General features: G+C 45.0%; 6 protein-coding genes and 1 long non-coding RNA gene across 8 annotated transcripts; 4 read left to right on the forward strand and 3 right to left on the reverse strand.

Annotated features, from left to right (window-relative positions):
- The first annotated feature begins 577 nt into the window (after positions 1 to 577).
- On the forward strand, positions 578 to 4233 carry LOC132265807 (uncharacterized). Of its 2 annotated transcripts, none has more exons than XM_059766585.1 (3): positions 578 to 733; positions 2370 to 2862; positions 4036 to 4233. In XM_059766585.1, exons 2-3 carry the CDS (start codon positions 2391 to 2393, stop codon positions 4074 to 4076), a joined length of 513 nt encoding a protein of 170 aa, XP_059622568.1. In that variant the 5' UTR covers positions 578 to 733; positions 2370 to 2390; the 3' UTR covers positions 4077 to 4233. The 2 variants fall into 2 exon arrangements, with proteins under 2 accessions (XP_059622568.1, XP_059622567.1); XM_059766584.1 differs by lacking the exon at positions 4036 to 4233 and adding an exon at positions 2978 to 3139.
- LOC132265806 (uncharacterized) lies at positions 3159 to 5849 on the reverse strand. Its single transcript, XM_059766583.1, has 4 exons — positions 5593 to 5849; positions 5441 to 5526; positions 5245 to 5352; positions 3159 to 3884 (listed from the first exon to the last, which is right to left on the reverse strand). Exons 1-4 carry the CDS (start codon positions 5632 to 5634, stop codon positions 3179 to 3181), a joined length of 942 nt encoding a protein of 313 aa, XP_059622566.1. The 5' UTR covers positions 5635 to 5849; the 3' UTR covers positions 3159 to 3178.
- Positions 5850 to 6697: 848 nt separating this feature from the next.
- LOC132266104 (trichoplein keratin filament-binding protein) lies at positions 6698 to 8289 on the reverse strand. The gene has a single exon (XM_059766941.1). It carries the CDS (start codon positions 8188 to 8190, stop codon positions 6763 to 6765), a length of 1428 nt encoding a protein of 475 aa, XP_059622924.1. The 5' UTR covers positions 8191 to 8289; the 3' UTR covers positions 6698 to 6762.
- Positions 8290 to 8355: 66 nt separating this feature from the next.
- LOC132266010 (mitochondrial ribonuclease P catalytic subunit-like) lies at positions 8356 to 10024 on the forward strand. Its single transcript, XM_059766833.1, has one exon. It carries the CDS (start codon positions 8398 to 8400, stop codon positions 9994 to 9996), a length of 1599 nt encoding a protein of 532 aa, XP_059622816.1. The 5' UTR covers positions 8356 to 8397; the 3' UTR covers positions 9997 to 10024.
- Positions 10025 to 10104: 80 nt separating this feature from the next.
- On the forward strand, positions 10105 to 14900 carry LOC132255580 (importin subunit alpha-3). The gene is made up of 5 exons (XM_059751675.1): positions 10105 to 10401; positions 12360 to 13175; positions 13234 to 13623; positions 13696 to 13872; positions 13960 to 14900. The coding sequence occupies exons 1-5, from the start codon at positions 10333 to 10335 to the stop codon at positions 14023 to 14025; spliced, it is 1518 nt and encodes a 505-aa protein (XP_059607658.1). The 5' UTR covers positions 10105 to 10332; the 3' UTR covers positions 14026 to 14900.
- LOC132255583 (uncharacterized) lies at positions 10819 to 12082 on the reverse strand. The gene is made up of 4 exons (XR_009468190.1): positions 11774 to 12082; positions 11595 to 11694; positions 11458 to 11525; positions 10819 to 11087 (listed from the first exon to the last, which is right to left on the reverse strand). It is a non-coding gene; the product is annotated as an uncharacterized LOC132255583 (long non-coding RNA).
- LOC132255582 (distal membrane-arm assembly complex protein 2) lies at positions 14180 to 15874 on the forward strand. Its single transcript, XM_059751677.1, has 2 exons — positions 14180 to 14256; positions 14960 to 15874. Exon 2 carries the CDS (start codon positions 15009 to 15011, stop codon positions 15828 to 15830), a length of 822 nt encoding a protein of 273 aa, XP_059607660.1. The 5' UTR covers positions 14180 to 14256; positions 14960 to 15008; the 3' UTR covers positions 15831 to 15874.
- The last annotated feature ends 2 nt before the right edge of the window (positions 15875 to 15876 follow it).

Below are 15876 nucleotides of genomic sequence, written 5' to 3' on the forward strand. Positions count from 1 at the left end.
CCAAAGATAGAACTGAAATCATTGACTGGAAAATGTCACATTCTTTAAGAAAATTAGGGAAAATTTACAACAGCTATTTATTTATAGATCTGAATATTCTACAATTTTCCGACGCTTTGCTTGACAGTAACAAACAATTGGTGGGTTTTATTCCGCTACAATCGACTGTAATGTTATGAAAATAAGAGTTTTCCCTTCTCAATTGCACTCAATCCTCAGCACACAATCGATCAATACAACTTCCTGTTGCTATTTATTGGGTCTATAAGGAAGAAGGCAATCCCATAAATTGACAGCCATAAAAGGGGGGCGGGCGAAGTTGGGCCGCGCACTTCTTTGGAAATGGGTCATCAAAAGAACTCGCGCGACTTCGTGAATAATTTCCCATGCAAATGTGTGTGCGTGAGGTTAATGGCTCAAGACAATATTGCCTTTGTTGGAGCGCCCCGTGCGGTGGGGCTTGCCCCTCGAATGCACAATGTGGATTTTATTGGCGACCAAATGCTCGCCAAATTTGGCTCAAGTTCAAACACTGGGGAATTATGTCAATGAATCCATAGCAACTCGTGGAAAACAATCTGCCCAGGGGGAGTTTTTCAGGACAAAATTTTCGCATTCACTCTCCTGACCTCGCTGCAATCGTGAGAAATTTTCCGCGACTCCCCAAATTTGCTGGTTAAGCGCCCCAGCGGAGCCCCAAATCCCGAGTGTATTTGTGATTTTGTCGTTTCTGGTGAGTTTTTCCTCTGCTTTTCCATCTCTCTCTTCCGCTCTGTGAATTGTCCCTCTGGAAAGGCGTTACATAACTGCCTCTGGGGATCATTGTAGACTCCCGCAGCCGAGGAGAGCAACTTGCGAGAATGGTGTGCTGCTGCAAGGGCTACTGCACGTCCCTGTGCCTGTCCACGTGCAAGCACTGCTCCATCTGCAAGCCGTGGAGATCGTGCTACTCGTGCAAGAAGTGCTGCTCCTGCTCGTGCTACGAAGTATGCCATCATTATCATACTTTCAGGCACTCGCGCTACTGCTACTGCTACCTCTGCTTCCCCTGAGCCCGGAGCCACCGTGCCCGGGCACACTCTGTGTGACCCTTTCCATGACCGAAAGGCTCCCACACGAGCGCCCCCTCGAGATGAGGCTCCTCTTGCGCCCCGCTGACACCCAAGTGAAGGGCCACAATATTCACTTGTAGTGCAGTCAGAGTTGCCGCGGATTTTTCTAGATGAGATGACGATTCATTTGTTTCTCGTTCGCAGAAATTTCACTCTTTGAGCGCTCAGAGTGGTGAAATTTTGAAGAATTGTGTAAAGTTAAGGCCGTTTAGGCATATAAGCGAATGATAATTAGCAATTGAAGAGTTCAAAAATTATGCCTAAATATCTTTTTATGTGTAGTTCCAACAGTGAAAGCACGAAGGAGAATTGAAATACTGCAGAGTCTGAAAATAACTGAAAACGATGATCATTAATTATAATTTAAAGCACTTTTGGTAGTTTTTCCACACGTGAAATGCTCATTTTCAAGTAATTCGAAGACTCTGCATGTTATTGACGTAGTTTCACTTCAATGCAATGTAGAAAAATCTTATAAGTATCAATGTGTAAATGTCTATAAAAATTGTTAAATACATTGACATCTGAAAAGTGCGTAAGAAATGTTGATAACTTCTGTTATGAAATATTACATGGAAATTTGGTGCGTAAATCTATTAGAAATCAGTAGAAAAGTTAAAAGTTTTTTTCTTGAGTTAGTGAGGGACCAAATTCGCAAATTGGCTTTTCAATCTCTCATCTAGAACAAATCAATCGACTCTGATGAAATTGTATGAAAGAAATTTTTGTCTCTCTCGCGCGAAGCAGTGGTAAAAAATCTGCACTGCCTCACAAAATATTATCATGAAAAAAACAAAAATCATTCTACACAGAAAATATTTCACTCTATTAAATTTATAATATATTATATCACACGTTGAAGAAAGTTTTTCTCGAGAAAGCAAACAAAAAAGTTATCTTTCGTGTTGAGTAGTTGAGATTTTAAATGGAATAGGAAAACCCTAAACTAATATATATACATATAAATATATATTCTATCTAGAAAATTGTTGTCTTTTGCGTGACAATTTTGCATATAAAATGATGAAACGCGCAAAGGGAAAATTGTGCAAATATATTCAAAACGAAGAATCGCGTGCAAAATTGTCCCGAAAAAAAGAGAAGAGTAAATATTTTTAGCCTATAAATGAAAGCATTCCAATAACCAGGAAATATAATTGAAAATCAATAAATGTGATAACGAGAAGTGAAACTTATTTTCTTTCCCAATTTCCTTACCTCTTTCTCTCTTTATTCCTTCTCTTTTTTTCTCGCCAGAATTCAAATTCCAGTGATAGAATGCATTGTCAGGAGCAAGATGCCAAGCGCACGTGGAACAGGAGGAGGGATCTGCCCAGGGGCGAGTGCCGTGGTTGCATGGACACCAAGAGGGCGATCATTAAGGTGGAGCGGAAGGAAAAGTGGCCCAGGTTCAGTCCAGACGACGCGGAGGAGCGCCATAAATGCTCTCCTTGTGCCGCCAATACCGCCATGTTGGAGAAGAAAGTGAGTCGAGAGTTGAGAAGCAGTATTCTGTACACGGTGTGCGAGTGTGGCAAGAGGAATGGCCTGCAGGATGACTGTCGCAAGAGCCTGTGCCAGGGAAGGTCGTCGTGTCTCAAGAAACCCGAGCCCGAGTGTCTTCCTGCGCGATACTACAGACGGAAGAATGATGTGCTGGAGAGAAAGATTGGGGACGGGAGTGGGATTAAGAGGGAGAGCCACGAATATTCCAGGCCATCGACTCCGAAGAAGGTTAAATTTGAAGAAGGTAAGTGAAATATGATTTTTGATCCTTAGAATTCAGCTGGGATAAGTTATGTTGGAAATGGCATTGAAATAGTCTAGAGATTCGGTCTTATCACTACCTTCCACGTCAATTGCAGTCCCCAAGAAGTCCATGAAGTCCCTGATGGATCGGTGTTATGAGGTGCAAGAAGTCAATTGCAAGGAGATCGCCGCGCAAATGGGCGGGGCGCCGCGGATGAACAAGATTAAGAAGTGAAGCGATGCCCATTTGAATTAGGCTAAAATAAACTGCGGGTTATATTGGAACGCTGATGGATTACAGAGTTAGTGGTGTGAGATTACACGACAGTGTTGGGCCCGATGGGCGGCTGTCGGGTGGTGCGGGCGCGCTTGTCCCACATCTTGGCCGCGTGCACGACGTAGCCTGGCGTGACGGGCGCCTGCATCTCCTCTGCGTCGCGATTCTTTTCGCGCGTGAGCGTGGGGTGAAAGGTGGAGGTGCTGGACGGCGGCACGCGCAGGATGAAGTTGCCGCGCTCTATCACGGAGCCGCGCATGTAGTCATCGAAGTCGCCGTAGCGTTTGTACGTGAGAGTGTCCTCGGAGCCCTGATCCACCATGAAGGGTGACTTGGTGGCAGTTTTCATCTTGGTAGCGCGACTCTTCTCCGGCGTGAGGACGCGCGCGAAGACAGCCTCCTGGGCGCTTGGCAGTGTCTTCGTCTCCACTGTGTCCACGTGTGGCCGTTTGAAGTCGTCCGCCTGAACGGCCACGCTGTGGCCGCTCTCGGCCGTGGCGAAGACCGCGGCGTCTGTCTGTGTGGCACCGGAGCGGTGTCTGGCCAGCGGATCTGATAGATCCACGATGAAGAGGAAGGCCACGAGGAAGGACAGGCAGCCCAGGATGATGGCATTGTCGTGCAGAGCAGAGGGCACTTGGTCCAGGGCGGCGAACACCAGTCCGCCCATCACGAAGAACATGAACATGCCCATGGTCAAGAAGATTTTCTCGATGATGGTTGGATTGCTCCGAGGATCGATGATTCTACAAAGGAGGGTCAAAATTCAAATCTCTGCACGTGTAATTCAAAAGAAAGCATAACTCTTATTTTAATTGACAAATTGGGTGGATTTTCCAATCTCTTATCGCTAGAGAGACTAGAAAACCTTCATAGTTTGTTGTATTTTTTTTATAGGTTGTTCGTGTGATAGTCCTGAGAGTCTTTCAGATTGCTAAGAGGAAATCCTTCTCGACGTCATTCTATTCCTGTTCGGTCCGCGCCTGGAAATTTCTTCATGCAGAAGCAAGAGTTGCTAAATAGTGCAAAGAAATAGATTCGCTCAAGGAAATAAACTTCAAATTGTCTCTAAATATTATTCAAAAAATTTGCTAAAGAAGGAATAAAGAAGCTGAATGACACTCTGATTCTTCAGGGCTTCCATGCACTTGTAGTGAACTGTGCACAAATCTTTTCATCACAATATCTTCCCCTTGTCTCAAGATTTTCCCTTTGAGATGGAATTCACGTGGGAAAATGGCAATTTCCACGTCATTTTGTCATAACGCACAAGGCCATTAACTCTTTCTTTTCGCGCTGAGTCAAAAGCGCGGGAAATGCTCAGGAGTTCATTGTTTGTCTGCCATTGTTGAGTGAAATTATGCAACGCAAATATCTTTTTATACAAACTATTCTGTGAGAAGTTGGTGTGTGTATTATAAAGTGGCGATATTTCATCGCAAAATTGCAATTCTGTGATGAGTAATAAAAGTGTGATTTTTCCACTTTTTGAGGAAATAATCCACGAATAAAATGTAATCAAAATCATGTGCCCGCGCCTTTTGTTTCATGCTCCATTCGAAATGTTAATTGAGCCACTCTAAATATTTGTGCGTCATTTGGCCATCAGAAATAGAATGCAAACGTCCCGTAAAATTCCAGTGATAATTGCACTAATTAGTGCGACACTTTGGCCAGTTTTGCCAAGAATATCTGAAAATGATATGAAATGAGAATTCTTTTGTTCGGGGAAAATGGCCAGGCTTGAGGGCCACAAAAAGATATCGCGCACATGAGATGCTAATTAATCAATTTGCTGGCTCTCGCGACTGAGGTGTGGAACAAGAGGCCAGGAGGCTTTTCAGCACACAGATGGGCTTCATTGTTGTTGCGTTTTGTCATTCAATCATTCATGAAATTGTGTCACAAGCCATGCACTGAACCGTGAAAAAGCCACAGAGGAACGCGCCTAAAGTGGCTTTTGAGGAAGTGTAACACACAAAATAACAAATAACGACAAATTGCAATCCGCGATGAACGGATGGCTCTCAATCAAGGTTGTGAAGCAGAAAAGTGGGCATAAGCCAAAGTCAATAAGTTTTGGGATGCAAATAAGTGTGGCATTACCTGGAGAGCACCATGAGGGCTGTGACGAGGGTGTAGCCGCCGAAGGTGACGTTGGCGAATGCATTTCCGGCCGATGACCAGGTAATGTTGTGCAAAAGACTCCATTCTCTGCGGAAGGTGTGAAATTGCGACAGTTTATTAGCATCATCATCGCCACTTTTAGCGCTCTTCTATGAATTATCAAAAAATTATTAACCTCGATAATTTCTGATTAAGCAGAAACACACGCTTCGCCTCATGATCTGTTAAGGCTTTCGTTATCACGCACGATATGCAAGCACCCTAGAAAATAGAGTGAAAATTAGGCATTTCCTCTACAGAGATCATCGTCACAAACACTTTTCTCACCAGTTCGACTAACTTTATGAGAATCCTCTTGAAAGGCTTCATGATTCTCGAGCCTCACGCAGTTTTGCAATTCAACACTCACTCCGCATCACTCTCGCCATTGTTCAAGCAATCTTTTCAAGGCACACGCACTGATCTTAAAATCCCTGTTTTGGTGCAGATCAACCACTTCGCGTGGAATTCAAATGGAAACTGATGTGAGATGAATGGGGAAAAAATCGCGAGAGATCGCAAACGGACCGAAAAGGCTGAATAAGTGAGTGAGATGGAATGAAGACAGAGTCTATTTGGGCATGAAAATGCTGGTGAAAAACACAACTCAATGTGGGAAAAAATTACTTTGACGGCAGTTCAACTCTGCATTTTGCTCACTTCTCTGGTTGTTGAACATTGTGAAGGAAAAATGAAAAGCAAAGTGTGGGAAAAATATTTCCTCCACTCGTGAACTTAATTTCTGTTTTTCTTCTCCAAAATTTGAATTATTTGCGACTCGAGGGGCAAAAATGCCTCGTTTCTTTTCTTAATGTTTTTCTTATTGTAAATCAGAATTTTATTGTCATTATGATTATTGCAATGCACAGAGGTAGAAGAAGAATAAAGTATACAATATATTCTTCTTGAATTCTTGATCCATTTTTTTTTTAATGTTCTTCGCCCCTTGACTGATGAATAGAACCATTTTCTATATCTGCATTTCCAACTGAGCGACGCAAAGCAATTGTCCACACAAGGAATAATGAAACAATTTTATCAAACTTTTTTTCTCTAATAATTTGCGCGAAGTATTAGCAAAAAGAGATACAAACTATTAATTTCCCACTTTGTGGACAGTTTTGGTGACACAATTCCCACGTTCGCGTCACAACAGCGCAAATTTATCGCACAAAAAGGGAGGAAAAGTGCTGAATTCTTGGACAAGAAGTGTAAAACTTGATGAAAGGGAAATAGTTGGAAAGTGACGGTGAATTAGATGGAAATTTATGTGATTTTCGGTGGGCATATTTGTGAAAGAGCTGAAATTGATCCACTTTTTTCTTTTTGGCAAATGTTAGATGTTAACGCAAGCGTTCCGAAATTATTGCAATTCATCTTGAAAAATGTCTCATTAAAATTCTTATGCGCAATTTATTATATTGAAAATGTCAGTGGCGTAGCTTTTACCAAGTGACTTCAAATCCAAGCCACTTTCTTTCTGGCGAAGCGCGGACCACTTCCGGACGGTTCCGCTTCTGGAGTAATTCTCTGGCTGCTCAGTTGGTTGACGATTGAATCGCACTCGTCCGCCTGCCGCCTGGATGTCCTGTCTGCGATCTCGTCAGTCACCACGGACGCTGAGTCACTGTGCAGATCCATTCTGGGCAAAGTTTGGTCGTTCTTGTTCCTTGTTAGTGTCCTCAGCATTTCATTGCTGTCTTCTATGGCGCGCAGATGCGTCGCTCTGATGCCATTTAGCTCCTGAGAGCGTGCCAGAGCCTTCTCACGTTCCAGCGTCAGTCTGCTAAGCAGTTCAGTCACGTTGTGGCGAATTAAGCGATCTCTGGTCTCAATCTGGGCGCTCCAGAGAACTTCCCTGTTCACCAGAAAAGCCTTAGCCTCAGAGTCATACAGACTTCTCACGCGATCACTCTCTCTGGAAGTGTCTTCAAGATGTTGCCGAAACTTCCCCACCAAAGGCTTCAGCTTCTCCTCGTCCACAATCGCCAAGAGATTCTGCAGGAAATCCAAATCCTCCTCAATTGCCTGTCGCACACATGAGATTCTCATGTCAATCAGCATCTTTATCCTCCGTGGATTGTGAATATCTTTGGAGGCATTTTTGGCGCGATTTTCACTGCAATTCTTCCACTTTTGGAAGAGATCCTCAATCTTTTGGCGGCTCTGATGCACTTTCTCTGCTTCCAGTTTCACATCACGACACTCCGTTTCATTCCTCCGCATCTGATGCATGTTGGACTCCTGAATGGAGCGCACTTCTCGAATCTGAGAGTCCAGAACGTGGCGATTCTCACTCAGAAGCTTCTCTTGTCGCTCAGTTTCCTCTTGGATTCGCTTTTCACGCTCCGCAGCCTCTTTCTCCTTCTTCTCGCGCTCAATCTTCTGCTCCACTTGTTTGTCCAGCCAGCTCAGCTTTGCAAGAGCCTCATGAGTGCTCCTGCTCTCATGGATGATCTTGTCTCGAGTAGCGTCAGATCTCCAGCGACTGTACAGCTGACTCTCCAGGTCACATTTGCGCTTCTCCTCAAGCACACTCTCACTGAGGTGATTATTGATGTCCGTGAGGCACTTGGTGGAGGGTCTGGAACGCGTTCGGTGACCTTCTCGAAGCTCCTGATGCCACTGCTGCTCCTCATTCAGCCGCAGATCTCGTAAGCGTTGCCGACGCTCTTCCAGCTCTTCTTCGCGCCTCTGCGAAGCTTTGCTTTGCTCTATCTGATCACTACTTCGCTGATAAAACTGAGGTGTGGTCCAGGAGTCAAAGTGAGATGTCAAGTTCCGGTTCTTGTCGAAGAAGTCCTTCGCTGCCAAGGACTTCTCAATCTTCTGCTCCTGCTTCTCGCGCTGGCGCGCCCACTTTTTCAACAGTATCTGAGTTGACATTACCGTTAAATTATCACTCTGGATGCGTCTATATTAGAGATTTTGGGCAGGAAACGGGATAAGAGATTTTGTTTGGCCCTTGATAGACCGGCGTCCAGGGATTGCCAACCGTCAATTAATAAACAACTTCTCACCGACATTAGCGCCTCCACGAGCAACATAACCCCAGTTTTTCTCTGTTATGTTTTATCGTGCGAGGCTTCCGAGATGAGTTTTCTAAAGATCCTCAGGACAGGAGCCAGGCGGGGCCCCATTAGTAGGATGGGATTCTCCACCACGCTGCCCTGTGTCATCAATCACCGGAATTATCGGTTAAGAATGGATAAACCCATGGAAGAGAGCATGAAGGAGTTCCTGGACAAATTCTCATGCCCAGAACCAAATCAGTGGATTGATTTGAGAAGCCAGATCCTGAATAGTTCTAAAAGAATAACCAATACCAATGTGGATGCTACTATAGTTGGATATTGCGTAACTTTCAAGAAACTTGAGGCGGCGAAATGCTTTGTGGAATTCCTGGAGCAGACTCCAGAAACTGGTGGAGTCAATATTGTCACTTTAACGCGACTGCTGAAGGTGTACCATGCTGCAGCCAGCGATAGGGTTCTCACGGACGAGGAGGAGAATGAAATTATAGAGATTTATGAGCAAATTAGGAGGAAAGTCCCAGTGTTTGACGCTAACACAGCTGAAGGAGTGATTTTCGCTCTCTCACTGACCAGCAGATGGAAGGAGTGCCTGGAGTTGATGCAAGGCATTACTATTCTCTCCACCCCTTCTATAGCCACATACACAAGTGTCGTGGAGGCTGCGTTCCGGAACGACGAGAAGGAGATCGCGCTCCAGACGTTGCGGAAGAGCATACAGGACTCCAGAATACCCAAATGCAAGGCATTCACAGCCTGGATAGACTTCTGTCAACGTCAAGGCGAGGGTCTGGCGGAATTTCTACAATTTATCGCCTTCAACGAGATGCAAATCTCCGAGAGTGTTATTATGCGCATAGAAAAGTATCTGCAGAGTCAAGGAATTCGCTCCAGGCGAACTGCTGTGGATCCTGAAGGTGTGTGCTACACCTGTGAAGGTCTCCTCAAACCTATTCAGCTCACAGATGAGGAATTTCAGGAGTTGCAGAGTCAATTTCTTAACCGAGTGCTAATAAGAGAAGATGTCTTCCTGAAATCAAATCCAAAGGAAGTAGAGAACTTCAGGAAATTTCTGTCTCGCACGAAACCCTTTGACTGCATCGTTGACGGACTCAATGTGGCTCTGTCCAAGGGAACAGGACGCACCAATAACATCTTGGCGACTAATCTGATCAATGTTGTGATGCACTTCGCGAGGAAGGGCCAGAGAGTTCTCGTTTTGGGCAGAAAGCACATGAGCAATTTCCCTGAGGATCGCATGAGAATGCTGCGTAGCAATGCACATATATTCCTCACGGACAATCTCTCTCAGGACGATCCTTTCCTGCTCTACGCGGCACTGATCAGTGGAAAACGTTGCTGCATCGTCTCGAAGGATCTCATGCGTGGCCATGCGTACCTCCTGAAGTCCGAGGAGTTGCGCAACACCTTCCGCCGATGGCAGCACACCCATCAATTCCGCTGGGAGTACACTCCGGGCACTAAGGTTATTATGCAAGCGCCCCCGACATTCTCAGTGACTGCTCATGAGACGGATGGCCATTGGCACGTGCCTTTTCAGTCGGAATATTCACCGCATCAGCTGAACTTATTTGAGATTCCAGAGAACTGGCTATGCTTCGATTACCCCGGACACTGTAGTGCCCCAGAGAGGCAATAAAGTTCCTGGGTGAGAATTTGAGATGAAGAAGAAAGTGTGGTTGTTTCGGTTGGATTTGAATCGTGGACTTCGCGGCGAATGACGGCGAGCGACAGCAGCGCCACATCAGTGTTCCGTGCAGAGAAACAAAAACGTGAGACTTTTGTGTGTGGTTGTCGATAAATTGCGCACTTTTCAGCGAGAAAAAGCAAATTTCCCGTGACAAAAGGTGATCAATTGTGCGACAGAAGTGCCCAAGCATAGGAAGAGCGGATATATTGGTGGAAAAGCGGCGCAGTGTGTGTCAGAGAAGGAATTGAAAATTCGCACATTCTCCCTGACTTGGGTCGTTCTAAAATGGCGTCAATAGATCCACATTCTAAAAATCGCATGCAAGGCTTCAAAAACAAAGGAAAAGATCAAGATGTAAGTTGGGTCGCTGTATTTAGGCTAGTTCTTGGCTGGTGTGGGGCTCTCAGGGTGGTTTTGTGGCGTGAAAATGGGGTGTAAGAGCGAGTGGAGAGTGTGGCTCAATCACCTTCCCTATGGCGAAAATCCGTGGAATATCCAATGGATAACCATGGACGATTTCCATGCAATCCGCGTAATAGCATCCATGGAAAATTCCTCGGAACTCCGTGGATCAACAAGGAAAATCCTTGGATTCAGCATGGAAGATTCCATGCTGAATTCCATAGGAATTTAGCTAGGATGATTTTCCATGGATTTTTTCCCACATTGCTTCCAAATTTTCCATGGTGACTTTTCCCATATATGGAAGATTTCCATTGTGATTCCATTGACCAATCCAAGGACGATTACAAGGAATACCATGGAGGAAATTCCAATGTGTGAAATTTCTCCCAGAAATTCCCGGCGCTCCGCCCCAAAATATCCAAAAAAAAGACTCATTTATATTTGGATTTGTATTTATTAAATATTAACTATCAAGCTTACAAATGTGTATCAAATTTTTATGACGCGTTGCCTTGGTGGCTGCTATGCCGCTTCCCAGGGACTGCTACTCTTCTAGACGACTGCTACCGTGGTCGCCGGATGTCGAGATGCTCTTTGATGTCTTCTCGCACCGGTCCGAATATGTTTGAGAAATGCTGGAAAATAGAATACACAAATTACTGATCGTATATTTGCATGGTATTCCCTCCATGGTATTCCTTGTAATCGTCCTTGGATTGGTCAATGGAATCACAATGGAAATCTTCCATATATGGGAAAAGTCACCATGGAAAATTTGGAAGCAATGTGGGAAATAATCCATGGAAAATCATCCTAGCTAAATTCCTATGGAATTCAGCATGGAATCTTCCATGCTGAATTCCAAGGATTTTCCTTGCTGATCCACGGAGTTCCAAGGGATTCACCATGGATGAAATTCTAGCATGGAAATCTTCCATGGTTATTTATAGGATGTTCCATGGATTTTCGCCATAGGAATTCGAGAACATGAAGAACATTTTTTACCTTGTCATGAGTCACACTCTGTCGGATAAGTAGATCCTCCGGTAACCGCTTTTCCGCATCCTATTTTCCTGTAAAAAAGACATGTTCAGTATAGAAAACAGGATATATCTCTTATGTTTCGATAATTCCATACTTACATTAGTTGTTTCTCCTACTTTGACGTTGTCCGGAAACCTCGAGTCTTCTCTGACTGTGGGGTCCCTGTGCCGTCTCCATCGCATACATTCAGCACTTTTCCTGGAAATATCACCAAACTTAGAGTGTTTACCATTAAAAACTTAACGTTTTAGTACTGAAAAGTACAGAAAATACTTACGCGTTCTTTCCTATGAGAAGAATTTCACAAGACTGACGTAATCGCGTGGGGACGCGCAAAGAGCGAATTATTCCGTGGAAAACCCATGGATATTCCGCGGATTTAGCACCATGGAAAATGTTCCATTCTAATATCCATGGATGGCCAAAAGGAATATGTATGGAATTATTCCATGGTATCTTGCTTGGAATAAAGTGGAATTTATCCATGGAGGATAGCTTGGAATTCCGAGGATTTTATTCCTATTATAGGAACAAAAGTGGAAGATATTCCATGGACGATTTCGGATCGTGGAATCCGTTCTCCATAGGGTTGTGCAAGAGTCTCCACACTTTGGAGACATTTCTCAGGGGAATTTTCTCGATTTCCTCAGTGAAATCTTGAGAAATTCAGGGATATTCGCCCCAAAAATCTATCTAGAGTGTGTGAAGATGCGTTTGCAGTGCTGAAATGTGCTTCCTGTGCACTTTATGTGGTGGAAAATTGGGAAAGAGTGTGGCAAAAGTGGGGAAATGGGCCACTGAAAGATGTCACAGCGGAAAGTGAGGTTGGGAATTCACATTGTTCGTTCGTCTGATGATTTCAGGAAATGCGAAGGCGCCGGAACGAGGTGACGGTAGAGCTGAGGAAGAACAAGCGCGAGGAGACGATCCTGAAGCGTCGCAATGTGCCCGTCGTGGACTCCACAGATGAGGATGACAACCTGTCGTCGCTGAATCTGTACAAATTGGTGGAGAATGCCTCGGACGCATCGAATCCGGACAAGCAGCTGGCGGCAGTGCAGAGTGCCCGTCGTCTCCTTTCATCTGACCGCAATCCGCCGATCGATGACCTGATCGCCAGCGGCATCTTGCCGACGTTGGTGAAGTGCCTGGAGCGGCACGATCAGTCGATGTTGCAATTCGAAGCTGCCTGGGCGCTGACCAATATCGCCTCCGGCACGTCCTTACAGACGAACGAGGTGGTGCAGGCGGGCGCTGTGCCCCTTTTCCTGCAGCTCCTCGCGTCGCCGGCGCCGAATGTGTGTGAGCAGGCAGTGTGGGCACTGGGCAACATCATCGGCGACGGCCCACACCTCAGGGACTATGTGATAAAACATGGCGTGGTGCAGCCGCTGCTGTCCTTCATCAAAGCCAACACGCCGATTCCCTTCTTGCGCAACGTCACGTGGGTGATTGTGAATTTGTGCAGGAACAAGGAGCCTCCGCCACCCACGGCCACCATCCTGGAGATTCTGCCCGCGCTCAACGTTCTCATCCACCACACGGACATCAACATCTTGGTGGACACAGTGTGGGCGCTCAGCTATCTCACGGACGGTGGCAACGAGCAGATTCAGCTCGTCATTGACTGCGGCGTCGTGCCGAAACTCATACCGCTCCTCGCTCACATGGACGTCAAGGTAGGACCGGAGCACACCTGGCATGGGGCCATGACTCATCTCACCATCTTTTTCACAGGTTCAGACGGCCGCCCTGCGCGCCGTGGGCAATATCGTGACTGGCAGCGATGATCAGACTCAAGTGGTGCTCAACTGTGACGCTCTGTCGTATTTCCCGGCGCTGCTGAGCCACCAGAAGGAGAAGATCCGCAAGGAGGCGGTGTGGTTCCTGTCCAACATCACCGCTGGCAATCAGACACAGGTGCAGGCCGTGATCGATGCCGGTCTGTTGCCGAAGATCATCGAGAATCTGGCCAAGGGTGAGTTCCAGACGCAGAAGGAGAGCGCCTGGGCCATCAGCAACCTCACCATCAGCGGCAACAGGCACCAGGTGTGGCGTCTGGTGGAGGAGGGCGCTATTGCGCCCTTCTGCGAGCTCCTCACCTGCCGCGACACGCAGGTCATCAATGTGAGTTGATAAATGGAAGAAGGTGTGTGGCGCATTTTACTTACGACATTCCTCTGTGTCTCCTTCTGGCAGGTTGTGTTGGATGGCATTCACAACATGCTGAAGATGGGCGGCTCTCATGTGGGTGAGATTGCTGGCATGATTGAGGAGTGCGATGGGATGTCGAAGATTGAGGAGCTGCAGAATCACGAAAATGTAGACATTTACAAGTTGGCGTACGAAATTATTAGGCAATTCTTCAGTGAAGAGGTGAGATTTGTTGGTTTTACAACACTTTCTTCGGCTAGTGTTTAAAGTAATCATAATTTAACTTTTTTGCGTGTGGTTTTCTTGCAGGTTGAAGAGAACGAAACGATGATTGTGTTCGATCAGGATGTTCCAATTGAAGGATTCAAGTTTTAATGCAATGCTCTATATATGAAAAAGAAGCCAACAAGCAACACACACACACACAGCAGACACACGGAATCGGCGTTACTTTCTTGTCCTATTCACCAAAATCTTTTTTCATAGAGGAGAAAGAAGAAAAAAAAGAAGAGAAAAAAGGAGGTTTATCATAAGGGAAGTTAAAGAAAAAGATCATATGAGTCTCTTTCGCGTCCAGGAATGGTCCACTCCTTCTGGGAATCACAAGTAAGCCATAGAGAGATTTTATTTTGTCAATTTGCGAGGATTTTGTGATGCTAGTGAGACTATAATAAATCACAGAGAGGGTACAAGTCTTTCCAGAAGGGACGAAGAAGATGTGTTGGTCGCGCGCATGGAGCTTTTTCACGTGAAGAAAGGAGAACCTATAGCTCTAGCTGATAATCAATAAACAACAACAGAAAGAAAAAAATTGGGGGAATTTAAAAAGCACGGCGCCATAAATTAACAATCTTTCTTTTCTTTTTTTTTGTAATGTTGTAAGTAAAATATTCTTTCTTAGACGTTCAATGCTTTTTTATACATATATATATATACATTATAATATTAATTTAAATGAAGAAAAGAGAAATGAAACAGCTGAAGAGAAATTTCATGTATTAGAAGTTATAAATATATATATTTATAAATATATATATATTTAAAGATGCCTCCTCGTTTTCTGACTTGGTAATTTATGATATACCGAGCGTGAAGTAATTTAAAAAGAAAAAAAAAAAACAAATGAAAACATATTCAGTAAGTTTTGAGATAGAAATCGCGTAATATTGATATAAAAAAATTAATTATATCTTCTTAATTATGTAAAAAAAAAACTTACTAAAATGGAATAAAAATGTAGATAAATTTGATTTTGATTGTGATTTCTGTGGGTTTGTCATAAGACATGTCCTGTATTTGGTGATTTCAGGGGGCGAGCTTGACATAACCTCATTTGTCGTGCGGAGTATTTTGCAGTGATGCTGAAGATCTCCAGACTGTGCTCTGTGGCGCCCCGTGGGTGCGTGTTGGGGGTGAATTTCAGCAATGAGACCAAAGGGCAGAAGATTCTGCACGAGGAGAAGATGAAGATGGAGATGGACGCGAAGAGACTTGATGAGTGGCGAGAGCGACCGCAAGAGAAAGAGTGGAAGAGCAAGTTGTCCGTGTTCAGGGTGGAAAATGAGGATCCGGGCTTCATGACGTTCATGCAAAAGCCCTGGAGTGTGAGCGGCGTGATGAGTTGGTACCAGAAGAAGAAGGAACTGGTGCACAAATTGAGTCAGGACTTCAATCCGGAGAGGCACACCAAGCTGGGCTCTGATCTGGCGGCAGCGCACTTCATCGTGTTCCGGGGAGGGCGAGTGAAGTTTCTCGGCCACAAGGAGTGGATAGTGAAGGATGAGGAGGACGAATTTGGCGACAACTACAATCTACCCAGATTTTACGACGAGAAGTACAAACTGGAGGCCATCGACTGCTCCCGGATGGTTCTCTACTATCAGGGATTGTCGAATCTGAGGCGACTCTATTACCTGAAGAGCCTAAGCTTCCGGGATGTGGAGCTATTTGATGACTGGTGTCTCGACAGAGTGTCCGGAAGTGAATGCGAGAACTTAGAAGAGCTGGATTTGGTGGGAACAAAGGTCACCGCAAAATCTCTTCCTGCTCTCTATCGCATGCCGCAACTCAAGAGACTCTCATTGAATCTTCCTGAAGAGGAAATGGCAGCAGCTGAGATGAAGCTTACAGGGGCGATGCTGCAGGAGATTTGCCCAGAACTCACAGTCAGTTATCAGTGAAGGAAGATTAATTTACTAGGCTAAATAAATTAGGTAACAAATAAGC

This window comes from Phlebotomus argentipes, unplaced genomic scaffold (assembly GCF_947086385.1).
Source record: "Phlebotomus argentipes unplaced genomic scaffold, Phlebotomus argentipes genome assembly contig_5, whole genome shotgun sequence".
NCBI lineage: Eukaryota > Metazoa > Arthropoda > Insecta > Diptera > Psychodidae > Phlebotomus > Phlebotomus argentipes.

Excerpts from the sequence above, each read along its gene's own strand:
- LOC132265807 (XM_059766584.1), top strand. The coding sequence starts at position 2,391 with ATGCATTGTCAGGAGCAAGATGCCAAGCGCACGTGGAACAGGAGGAGG. Across the intron at positions 2,863-2,977 it reads GAAGGTTAAATTTGAAGAAG|TCCCCAAGAAGTCCATGAAG; the intron begins GTAAGTGAAATA and ends CGTCAATTGCAG.
- LOC132265806 (XM_059766583.1), bottom strand. The coding sequence starts at position 5,634 with ATGAAGCCTTTCAAGAGGATTCTCATAAAGTTAGTCGAACTG. Across the intron at positions 5,527-5,592 it reads TCATAAAGTTAGTCGAACTG|GGTGCTTGCATATCGTGCGT; the intron begins GTGAGAAAAGTG and ends TCTATTTTCTAG. Across the intron at positions 3,885-5,244 it reads GCCCTCATGGTGCTCTCCAG|AATCATCGATCCTCGGAGCA; the intron begins GTAATGCCACAC and ends CCTCCTTTGTAG.
- LOC132266104 (XM_059766941.1), bottom strand. The coding sequence starts at position 8,190 with ATGTCAACTCAGATACTGTTGAAAAAGTGGGCGCGCCAGCGCGAGAAG.
- LOC132266010 (XM_059766833.1), top strand. The coding sequence starts at position 8,398 with ATGAGTTTTCTAAAGATCCTCAGGACAGGAGCCAGGCGGGGCCCCATT.
- LOC132255580 (XM_059751675.1), top strand. The coding sequence starts at position 10,333 with ATGGCGTCAATAGATCCACATTCTAAAAATCGCATGCAAGGCTTCAAA. Across the intron at positions 13,624-13,695 it reads GCGACACGCAGGTCATCAAT|GTTGTGTTGGATGGCATTCA; the intron begins GTGAGTTGATAA and ends TCCTTCTGGCAG. Across the intron at positions 13,873-13,959 it reads GGCAATTCTTCAGTGAAGAG|GTTGAAGAGAACGAAACGAT; the intron begins GTGAGATTTGTT and ends GTTTTCTTGCAG.
- LOC132255582 (XM_059751677.1), top strand. The coding sequence starts at position 15,009 with ATGCTGAAGATCTCCAGACTGTGCTCTGTGGCGCCCCGTGGGTGCGTG.